At 35.1% G+C, this 12,323-nt stretch overlaps 1 protein-coding gene across 6 annotated transcripts in view; it reads right to left on the reverse strand.

Moving 5' to 3' along the window:
* Window positions 1–12,323, reverse strand: part of SAMD13 (sterile alpha motif domain containing 13) — a 50,127-nt gene that overhangs the window by 36,158 nt on the left and 1,646 nt on the right. Inside the window, exons 1-2 of one of the 6 annotated variants that reach the window (XM_005542888.5) lie at window positions 11,565–11,668; window positions 9,184–9,268 (exon numbers count right to left, since the gene is read on the reverse strand). In XM_005542888.5, the coding sequence (XP_005542945.1) occupies window positions 9,184–9,268; window positions 11,565–11,598 (119 nt within the window). In that variant the 5' untranslated portion in view covers window positions 11,599–11,668. Of the gene's footprint in view, window positions 1–9,183; window positions 9,269–9,777; window positions 9,860–10,465; window positions 10,549–10,684; window positions 10,787–11,564; window positions 11,669–12,323 lie in introns of those variants that run through there. The other 5 variants (XM_065519515.2, XM_065519525.2, XM_065519523.2 and 2 more) reach the window with 5 other exon arrangements.

The raw sequence follows: 12,323 nt of genomic DNA on the forward strand, positions 1-12,323 counted from the left end.
GATAAATGAATTTTTAAAACACAGTGTAATAGTTGGGCTTGGTGGCTCATGCCAGTAATTCCAACTACTTGGGAGGCTGAAATGGGAGGATCCCTTAAATCAGGAATTTGAGACCAGCCTGAGCAACATAGGGAGACCCACCTCAAAAAAGAAATGCTGCACATACATACAATGGCATATTATTTAACCTTAAAAAAGAAGGAAATCCTTACATTTTCAACAAAATGAATGAACCTTGAGAACATTAAGTGAAATAACCAAGTCAAAGAAGGCAGAATATTGCATGATTTCACTTATATGAGGTATCTAAAATAAACTCATAGAAGCAAAGAATAGAATGGTGATTGGCAGAGGCTCAGGGAAGGGGGAAAGGGGACGTTGATAATCAACAGGTATAAAACTTCTGCCTGGAAGATGGATACGTTTTAGAGATCTGTTGTACAACATTGTGCCTACAGATAATAATACTGTATTGTACACTTAAAAATCTGTTAAGAGTGTAGAACCCCATAGTAAATGTTCTCACCACATTAAAAAAGAAAGTGAAAAAAAAGAAAGAAGGAAGGAAAGAAAAAGAAAGCGAGAGAGAGAGAAAGGATGGAAGGAAGGAAGGAAGGAAGGAAGGGAGGGAAGGAGGGAGGGAGGGAGGGAGGGAGGGAGGGATGGAAGAACCATAGCACACTCTAACTTACCTTATCATACGCATCTGGAAAAGGGTTTACAACATCAGATCCTGGCTAGAAAGGTCACTTTTCAGGTTTGAATTATTGGCTCAGTTTGTTTCTTTCTTTTCATTTTCTGACAGACTGTTAAGAGATATTTAATAACTAGCCACTTACAATGTCTTGGGAGTTAATACTTTCCCTGGCTTTTAGGATACAACATCTTACCATGATGATCACTGCCGCACCCCCACCCCTCCCCCACCCCTTTCCACATTGCTGTTTTTTTGGGAAGAAGAGCATTCCAGGAACCATCACACATTCAGGTAGGGTCAGGGCAGTGAGGTTCTGGGGACTGGGAAGAGTGGACAGAACAGACGAAAGTGCCTGATGGAGAGATCACACAGAAACTACCTAGCAAGCTGAATAAAATCCCCTCACTGCTTTCAAAGAAGATACATCTGAGGCTTGATAATTATTTATGCTCTATACAGGCTTAGGAGTAAATAAACAAATGCTGAAGTCAGTGATCAGGCACATAGCTACTTCAGTGGGTTTCCCATTCCTTTTTTCATGACAAGTCAGACCAGGCTTCCGGGCAAACAATCAAGGACCTGTGAGGTTTTTTATTCGTTTCTGGATGTGACTGCTTCCCATGGAGATGCAGACCTGACTGACCTGTAGATTGCTGTACACATATGCATGGTTGGACTTTTTTTTAATGCGCTAATAGTAGCTGTTGTTTTATTATTGTTATATGAAAAGTTCTCTTTTCTACAATGTTTTATATAAGTTCTTTTAACTCTACAATGAAGTCAGAGTTTTGAAACTCTAGCAATACCATAGCAGTTTCTAAGTCTACCTTAATATTTTAGTTCTGTCATTCACTTTCTAATCCTCTAATTCACATGAGCAAAAATGGTTATTTCTTTAACATAATACACAGCTTAACAGGTATCCAGTTAGGTTTCAGAGAGGGCTATTTCAAAAGTAATTATTTCACAGTTAGTTCAAAATCTTACAACATTCATTACCAAGAAAAAAAAGCATCATATTACTAATTATGACAGGAATGTTAGTTCCAAAATTTTTTTTAAATGCCTTTGCTTCAAAATGAAACAACACACTGAACACAAAGGCAGAGGAATATGGTGAAGATGCATGTGCAAGAAAAGAAGTGGCATTAATAAGAAATGGCTTGCTTTGAAAGTCCTTGCTAAGCTTCATCACTGGGAACTTTCTACTGCAGCAGGTCTTCTCCACTGAGGGGCTTGGGGGCACGGTGGTGGTAGGGAAATAAACTGCTTCCTGTTGAAAAGGAACTTACTACATGCATGTGTCATGTGGAAACATCGATTCCTTCTCCCATCCTAGGATAAAATGAAAAAGGGAGAAAAAGACATTTTTCATCTGAAAAAGGGAGAAAGACTAAGCAAATGGGAAAAAAAATTGAATTCTCATGATTTGAACAGATATGCACATACATGTTAAATACATGGATTAAAAAATTTTTAGTCAAAATTCTAACATGAATCTAACATGGCCAAACATAGATCAATGATAAGAGTGTGTCATGAACCAACGTTTATAATTAATCCCTAATCTGTGCATCTGAAATCCACAAATAGAGAATACGATGATCCCATTTGTTCGATAAAAGCCTATTTGTATGTGTGTTTTGAATATATGTATACATTTTTGTGTATGCTGCCATATATGTGTACATTCTTAGTGCATGGGAATATATGTATATATTCTTGTATTATGTATACATGTGGATACATACAGTATGTGTACAAAAACTGCCAAAAAGGATATCTCAACTATTCAGATGGCTCCATCTTAGTTATTTAGGTAGCTATTTTTAAAAATGAAATAAATACGGACCTACTAGGCAAAATAAAATCTGGAATCTTAATAATAATCATATCTATCTACATGATTCAGAGCTCCCCATTCATGCTCTCCCCACCTGAGTTAATCATCACCCTCAACCTCATGTTCATATAACCTTTCCCCTGATGCAAGAATTTAGTTTGGGTATACACCTGTGCTTTTCAATATGGTAGCAGCTAGTACCATGTGGCTACTGAGCATTTAAAATTTGATTGAGAAACTAAGTTTTAAATTTAATTTAGTTTAAATGTAAAAACTTGAAGTGGTACAAAATATGTTTATGTTAAACACAATTCCATCATTTTGCCTACATTTTATTTGAACTGTTCCATCCTATAGGGTACTATGGTTGAAGTTCTCATGGCAGGTGCATGTGTCCTCTCTGGTAGTACATCCCCCGTTTGATTGGTGTCAGAGATTGATTCAGTTCAAATTAATTTTTTCCTATTCACCCAGGTAACACTGTAATGTGTTTGCTGAATGCTTATGGACAGCAGGAGTTATGAGGATCCCTTTCTATATTGCGATTGGTAATTAAATTGAAATTTTTATTATTATTTTAATTATTATATAATTAAATATTTTTAGTTAAAAATAAGCACAGTTAAATTTTAAAATCTAAAAAGAAAGCAGAATTGAGAGGAGATGCAGAAACTAGTAACATACAGTAAAGAAAAAAGGGACCGAAAGAAGGTATGTTGGAAATTTCATGATGAATAGCAATTGCAATTTGTTAGAAGATAGCAAGAGAAAGAAAATGCTGTTTGTTGTGTAAAAAAAGTAAAGATAATATGATTTAAAACAGAATCTGAGCTTATAACTTTGTTTAGCTATAAATGGCTTGGATCTTTACATAGACAAAAAACCAATTTTTCAATGGACATATGGTTATTTCAGTTATAGAAATTTTGCCAGAATATTATCAGAAAAGACTCAACAGGTATATCACAAAATGTAAAAGATTTTCCGAATACAAGGTCTTTCTAACAAAACCTAAGACCAACTGATTCAAAATGTAAAAAGCCATTAAAACTTTAGTTTTAGATGAAAGTACAACATAAAGACACTGCCTAATTAATACTTGAGGTATGCTGCATCTCAGAAGACTTCCTAATTTATAAAGAAATGTCAATTTACAACTTGAAAAACTAAATTCATGGTTTAGATATTTTTGAATCTTTTATCTCTGTCAAAGAATTTTAGCTAGATATACAAAAATTAAATTCTATCCAGATGGATGGTGCTTCAGCAATGCTAGTTTTTTTAAAAATCTGAATTTTAAAAATTGGAATTTATTGTAATTTTAAAACAAAAGACCAATGTTTTCTTACTGCTTCATTCCACTGTATGGTATCTATGTTTCATCTTCTGAAGCAGACTCTTGAAAAGGGTTACAGATACTACTGTTGAATTGTTCAGCATATATTTGCAAATGCTATGGATCAATGCCAGTTAATGGAACTGTTAAAAGAAACATAAGACAATGAATGTAATAATCTGTGTTCTTTGCCAATGCTTGTTGACTAATAGAAAAGATTCACAAAGATTTGCTCTACTGTTCAAGATTTTACTGAAACAAAAGGAATGCTTGTCAATTATTATTATTATTATTATTGTTATTATTATTATTTTAGGCAGTCTTGCTCTGTTGCCCAGGCTGGAGTGCAGTGGCACGATCTCAGCTCAATGTAACCTCAGCCTCCCAAGTAGCTGGGATTGCAGATGCCCACCATCATGCCTGGCTAATTTTTGTATTTTTAGTAGAGATGGCGCTTCACCATGTTGGCCAGGCTGGTCTCGAACTCCTGACCTCAAGTGATCTGCCTGCCACGGCCTCCCAAAGTGCTGGGATTACAGGCATGGGCCACCGCGCCTGGCCAAATATTCAAAAATTAAAGACAAAAACGACTGAGTAACTTTGATATCACACTGCATATGAAACAGCTAAATTTGAAGTTCCAAGAAAATGAAAAGCTGATTTGTGATCTAGCTAAAGAGGAACAAAATTTTAGGCTAAAATTGCAACTTTTCAGAGTGCAATACAATATACAATAATAATTTTGTACATTTTCTAACATGAATAAACTTCAAGAAAATCTGCAGATTTATTGAAATTGATAAGATTATTGTTGCTTATCATTTTACGCAAAACCTCTTTGAATTCGATGTTGGTAATATTGACATGTGTTAATAAATTGACTTAACTTGAACAGACATAGTTTTGAAATCAATATGCTTTTGCTTCAAAGTCAAATCAAGACAAATCAGTTGTGTCAATGTGGATGTAAATATTGCAAGAAAATAATTTCTCACATAATTCATAATTCAGTTTTTGGAAAACTTTTAAATATGTTTGGAATTATTTGGGTATGTGATCCTACCTTTTGAACTGTAAATTTTAGGAAATATAAATGCAGATTAAATATGTCCAATGAAATGTTTATGTCCAAAATGAGAGACACTGTAAGTCAAGCTTGTCCAACCTGTGGCCCACGGGTTCCATGTGGCCTAGGATGGCTTTGACTGTGGCCCAACACAAATTCGCAAACTTTCTTAAAACATTATGAGATTTTTTTTGTCCTCATCAGTTCTTGTTAGTGGTAGTGTATTTCACCTGTGGCCAAAGACAATTCTTCTTCCAATGTGGCCCAGAGAAGCCAAAAGTTTGTACCCCTCTGCTCTAAGTGTAAAGTACACAACAGATTTAGGAAATTTAGTGCAAAAATGTAAAATACTTCATTGATAATGTCATGTTGATTACATGTTAAAGTGATATAATGGGTTAAATAAAACATATTATTAAAATGTATTTTACCTATTTAAATATGGCCACTAGAAAATTGAAAATTACATATGGGGGATCAGATTTTATTTCTGTTGGACAGCACTGACTGATACATATATCCAGAAATTGAATTATTAATGTATAAAATATTCCACTGTTTAACACTAGAAAAAGTACCAAACTGTTCTGCAAAGCTGCCCTATCAGTTAATATTCCTACTAGCATTATATCCTATCCATATCTTCACTAATGTTTAGAATTGCCTCGTTTTAAAATTTTCGCCAAGTGAATGGGTATGTCATTATGATCTTAATTTGCATTTTTTGGTCACTAATGATACTAAACATCTCTTCATATGTTAATTGGCCATATATATTTCCTCTTCTGTGAAATGTTTGCTCATGTTTTGGCCATTTTTCTTTGGTATTTTTCTGTTTGTGCTTTTCTTACTGATTTATTGGTTATTACTATTGAAGACCCTGAATATAAAATTAAATATAAGATTCACTTACTCTTCCATCTCAGAATGTGTGATCTGCCCACTTTGGCCTCCCAAAGTACTGGGATTACAGGTGTGAGCCACCATACCCAGCTCACCACTTTTTTCAGCTTTTCACTGCAGGTTCTACTCAGTGTAATAAAGTAGGAGAAAGAAATACAAGGCGTTCAGATTGGGAAGGAGGAAGTAAAACTGTCTTTATTCACAAGACATAATTGTCTATGTTACAAAATGTGGTGTAATCTACTAAAAAGCTACTAGTAGTAATAAGTGAGTTTAGTAAGGTTGTGGCATATAAGATCAATATAAAAAATCAATTGTATTTTTATACGTTAAGATAATTGAAAATTCAAATTAGAAAAGCAATACCACTTAAAATAGCATCAAAAACATGAAATGTTAGGGATGCATCTGGCAAAAAGGTGCAAGATCTTCACAGTGAAATCTACACAATATTGCTGAGAGAAATTAAAGAAGACCTAAGCCAATGGAGAAAAATACTGTGTTCATTTGTTGGAAGACACAATATTGTTAAAATACCAACTCTCTCCAAATTGATATATAATTCAATGCAATGCCAATCAAAATGTCAACAGATTAAAAAAAAAATTGGTGGAAACTGACAAGCTAATTCTAAAATTCATATTGAAATGTACAGAGGCAAAACACCCTTGAAAAAGAACAAAGTTGGATGGCTAACACTACCTGATTTCAAGTTACATTTATCAAAACAGTGTTGTATTGGCATAAATATACGCAAAAAGATCAATGGAATAGAATACAGAGTCCAGAAATAAGTCTGCACATATATGATCAATAATTTTTCAACAAAGTTGCAGAAGTGTTTGAACAGAGGTGGGAAGATTGGATATCCATAGCACCACTACCACCACCACACAAAGCACTTCAACACTTCAAACCCTTATCTTGCACCACAAACAAAAATTAACTCAAAAACCATAGTCCTAAACCCTGAAACCTAAAATTGTGAAACTTCTAAAAGAAAACCTAGGAGAAAATAACTGTAACCTTGCATTAGGCCAAGAATTCTTAAATATGACACCAAAAGCACTATCCACAAAAGAAAAAAATCGATAAACTAGACTTCATTAAAATTTAAAAACTTTGATACTTTGAAAGATACTATGGAGAGAATGAAATGACAGGTCACATGCTTAAAGAAAATATTTTCAAATAGTATATATGATAAAGGACACATTCATAATATATAAAAACTCTCCATACAATAAATATGAAAAAACTAGCCCAATACAAATATGGGCAAAAGATTTGAACAATACTTCATCTAGGAAGCTATATGAATGGCAAATAAGCACAGGAAAAGATGCCCAACATCATTAGTCATTAGGGAAATAAAAATTAAAACATAAAAAACCTGATATAATGTCTAATATGAAAGTGATTGATCACACTAAGCTCATGAGGATGTGGAACAACTGGAACACGACACCCACTGCTGGTGAGAATGAAAATGGGACAACCAGTTTAGAAAACAGTTTGGCAGTTTCTTCAAAAGTTAAATAGACACCCACCACAGAGCCCAGCCAGTTCCATTCCTAAGTAATTATGAAAGAGAAATGAAAGCATATGTCCACACAGAGACCTGTACACAAATGATCAAAGCAGCTTTATTTATAATACCTAAGAAATAGAAACAAACCAAACATCTATCATCATTTGGATGGTAGTAAACAAATTGTTATAGATCCAAACAATGAAATATTACTGAGTAATTAAAAAGTAATGATGTATTGATATACATGATAACATGGATAAATCCCAAATTAATTATGCTGAGTGACAGAAACTATATGTGTGCGTGTGGGCGGGGGGGTGTATACACATTCATTTATATAAAATTCTAGAAGCAGCAAACTAATTTATAATGACAGCGTAACAGTGGTTGCCAGGGGATATGGGGGCAGAAAAGGACAGGAGGGAGAGATTACAAAAGGTCATAAGGAAATTTTGGAAGTGATGGAAATATTCATTATCTTAATTGTGGCAGTAGTTTCAAGAGGGGATAAAAATATCAAAACTTACTTTATATACATGCAATTTATTATGCAAGGATTATACTTCAGTAAAGCTGTTAATTTTAAAACTAACTACAATTAAGTAAAAAATAAAAGTTCAGTTTCTTATACTAGTCACATTTCATGTTCTTAGTAGCCACATGTGGCTAGTGGCTACCATTTCAGCACAAATACAGAACATTTCCATCATTGTTGAAAGTACTGTTGGATAACACTGATCTAACTCATACATAAAACAGCATCTGTTTCTTTCATTTCTCCTCCACCTACCTACCCCAAACTTTAGGGATGGTAATAAGCAAGGCAGTATGGCACTGATATATAAATTACCCGAGAACTTTAAAAAACAGATTTTATTACGTTAGTTTTAATGTAACTTTGCTGTGGAGCAAAATATACCTTCTATTCATAAACATATAGCACACAGTTTCCTCATTTAGATATCACAGCTTCTATGGATTATATTTAATTAGTTTCCTCCAAAGCTCAAGTTGATGTCAATTTTAAACTAAATGATATGGAAAGAAATGAAACAGATAACTCGCTCTTGGAACTTACTTTCTCCTTGTAATCAAAGTACTTATTGCTTTGCTATAACTCCTAAGCGAGAATATACATTTTTTCATATACTCATAAATATCAAAATATTATGTTACATATGCAATTGAATGTTCCCATTTAAAAGAATCAAGTATATAACTCTTACACAACACATAGAAACACAAGTTTCAAATGTGAGAACAGACATTAACATAAACACCATGTATGCACTGAAATGTTTCACATTCATTAAACAGTTCATAAAATTAGGACGGAGAAGTTGTTAAACTATATTCTATATTCTTACTGAAGCTTTTTCCCTTCTTGCACTATAGCTCTTAGTTTTCAGAGTTAGAGGTGACTGCATCTCAAAAAAAAAAAAAAAAAAAAAATTCGAACTCAATTTTCTGCCCTCATTCTGTGTTGTCTACGGAAGAGTCTCTGCTTGGAGTTTTTGTTTCAATATACAGAATGCAGGGCTGAAATCCTCAACCATCCTTGTTCCAAAGCCTGATACACAAACCTTTCATATATATTTTGATGTCTGAGTCATCTCTGTCTTAGAAATGGAATACGGAAAAAGGTAACTGGGGTAGGGGGGAGAAGGGAGGTTGCTGGCCAATGTAGACAAACCAAGGCGACCTCCGAACTGTGTATTGTAGTAGATAAGCAAGAAGTACTAAAATAGAAACCAAGTCCCTCTGTTGTTTGCAGAAGCAGAACTCAGAAGCCAGCTTCACTTACTTTTTTACACCGACAGAGCCATTTTCCTTGTTTTCCATGTCAACAGATAGCATGGGAAGGCTGCAGGGTTCCTTTACTTCAGCAACTAATCAATAAGGGAGAAAAGCTTGTGTTTAATTCTTAGAAAGTGAGAGAAGAATATATATTCTGAATCGGAAACATAATGGTCCCTTTTACAGCTTCACACCAGTTCACGTATGTTTGTTTAAATCTCCAGTTCCCTCGGCGATTGGAGAGATGTGATTAAACCTAAAGAACTGGAGGAGACGGATTGGGGTGCTTTCATCTGTACTGGCACTCCCTGCCTTGACAATAAGCATTTGCAAATGAAATTGAATCCTTGTTGAAAACAAGTGCTGTGTGAACTGGCACAGCTTCTCCTGGGTGCCTAGCTCTCACATAAGACACTGCAACTCATAAATGAGTCAAAGTAGAGAAAAACAATCCCCCTTTTCCTTCCCCCCTCCCATTATGGGCTGTGATTTGTTTTTTCTTATTGCATTTGTTTTTTTGGTCCACTCCCCCTTGCTCCTAGATTTTTTCATTGCAATGCAGAAGGACACTTAAAGCTTTTGTCAGTAAGTATTCCCCTACCTCACATTCTCAACGAAAGCCTCAAAAACCCGTCTGTGAGATGGCCATGCTGTGGTAAAGCAGGAAGCTCACAAAAAATGCCAGATAGCCCTTAGCACAGAAAGGTGGTGCTGGGGTGTGTGTGTGTGTGTGTGTGTGTGTGTGTGTGTGTGTGTGTGTGTAAGAAAGAGTAGGTAGCTCATTAGATTTATGAAAAATCATCAGAACATTTAAGGAGATATTGTAGCATCCATCATTCTGTCTTTTTGTTTAGTAGGATGAGGGCTGTGAAAAATTAAAAGCCTTCCACAATTAATATGCAATTAGCAAAATGAAAAAGCTACGAACAAAACTGCTTTAAGAAAAAAAAAAAAAAAAAAAAAAAACGGAAGCAACAGTCCCGAAACGTGTTTGCTCTTATTCAGTTGAAGCCATAAATTAAATACATTTCCACTCAAATCACTTTATACTTCGGCACTCCTTCTCTAGGGATTACTCTGACATGGCAAGTGCATCATTTAGTATATTCGCAAGATTTTATCACTGTTAGAGAAGTAGATGATTAACAAATAACACTGTAAGTGTGGGATAATTTTCACTCCTGAAACACACACATACACACAAACTTCCAGTTGCTAAACCACTTAGATCACTGATAGAGAAATCCAACATTTAATATATAGATAGATATTAGCATACATTCACACACCGTTATAGAGTAGACAGGAAGATAGTGCTGCTGCTCCATGCTAACAGAATATGATTTCACTTCAGTTGGAAACTGTTACACATTCACCATTTTCTAAGCATCTCAGAAAACAAAACAAAACAAAACACTCACAATGATACTCTGCAACATCACACTACATTGTCTTATTATTATTACTATTATTTTCTTTTTTTGTGGAAGAGTAAAAAGAAAACCTACCTATAAGCAACTAAAAAATATCATTTTTTATAGGCTTATCAAGAACAGCCAAAGAAACCCCAATGTTTTCTTTCACAAAGTAGGCTGGCAAAGGAATTCAATAAGGAGGTACAATTTGACACAGTGAAATAAAACCAGGCTGGCTCTCAGCCAACATGACGTTAGGAATCACACACAAGCTGCACCAACTGCCTTCTGGTTCATGGCTGACTTTTTAAAGCTACAGTGTGCCTGTTCACTTTTGCTAACTACCTTCAGCACAATTAGTGCAAGAGAATGAGCCAGGAGTCCAAAACCTGCAGAATTCTCCCTGCACCTGTCTTGTACAAAGAAAAACAAGCTCTCTCAATAGCTTCTTATTTTCTCCCTCCCCTTCATTGTTGCTGCATGATAGGTCTTAGCTGTTGTTCTGAGCGTGAATGTCATGTTTCAAACTATTTCGTTTTCTCCCCAGAGGGAAAAATAAGAGTGAGAACCCAGTGCTTATGGGCTATAACCAGAGAACACTTGGAAGCTGCGGTCCCATGTTACTCTTTTTTTCCTAATAGAGATTGGTGGACAAAGTTCCCAGGGCTGGCTTTTAAGTAATCTCTTTGTGAGAATAAGGAAAGCACTGCCCAGCAGCAAATCCTTTTACTTCATTATGCAGGAAGTAACATATTTCAGAGAGGATGCAAAATAGATGACCAGATCTCCTGAAAACGCCCACATTCTTTTATTTTGGCATTTATTCTGCCAAATGAAGCCAGCAAAAATTCAGACTGAAACAAACAAAACCTTATTCTACAAAATGAAAACAATTAGTTCTGGGAGGTTTAATTTTAACTGTTTATCCCAGTTGCACAAAAAGCATAATTCAAGAAATTCAACCAACACTTACCATCTATGAGTACCCGGTACTGTATTAGTTGCATATAAGTAGAAAGACATTATGTCCACCCCAAAATTCATAGTCTCTCCCGCCATCATCCTAAATACCAAATCAGAAAACTGGGAGGTGGAGCAGAGAGGCTGGGCAAGATCTTTTGTTTACATTACCCTAGTCATTCTCACAGTTTCCGTGCTTGGCTTAAACCACTTTTCCAGGGGAATAATCTCATCCCATAAATGTTCTGCACATACACAGAAAACATACATGGTTGCCTCTTCATTGAAATAAACATCAATCAACATTTGTACACTTTTAGGTCAAGATGGTCAACAAAACCACTCAAAACAGGACACAGAACACAGGTTTCCCAGAAAGATCTTGGAAAAGTTATCTGTTGCTGTAATATCCTGTAGAATTCAGGTAGAATCCGAGGAGAAAGTTGCCTGCCTCCCTTTTTAAAAATAATCTTTTAGGACATTAGAAGATCAACTTTGATCTAAATTTGGAACCCGAATTTCAAGGTCAAAAATTGGTCCTTTACTTATTCCAGGAATTATATTAGAAATTTTCGACTTCCTTAAAGATCACTGCCGAGAAAGATTTCAAATATTTGCCATTGCTCCCTTGAAAAGGCAAACAATAGTAATCTAGGAACCAATTAAATATTTTTGAGCACTATTTTTGAGCACAGGTCAGGCATCTGGATCTTTCACCAGTGCTGATCTCAAAATGATGGACTCTTACCGAGATAAAGAGCTCTTTCACTAA

Source organism: Macaca fascicularis, chromosome 1 (assembly GCF_037993035.2).
Source record: "Macaca fascicularis isolate 582-1 chromosome 1, T2T-MFA8v1.1".
Classification (NCBI taxonomy): domain Eukaryota; kingdom Metazoa; phylum Chordata; class Mammalia; order Primates; family Cercopithecidae; genus Macaca; species Macaca fascicularis.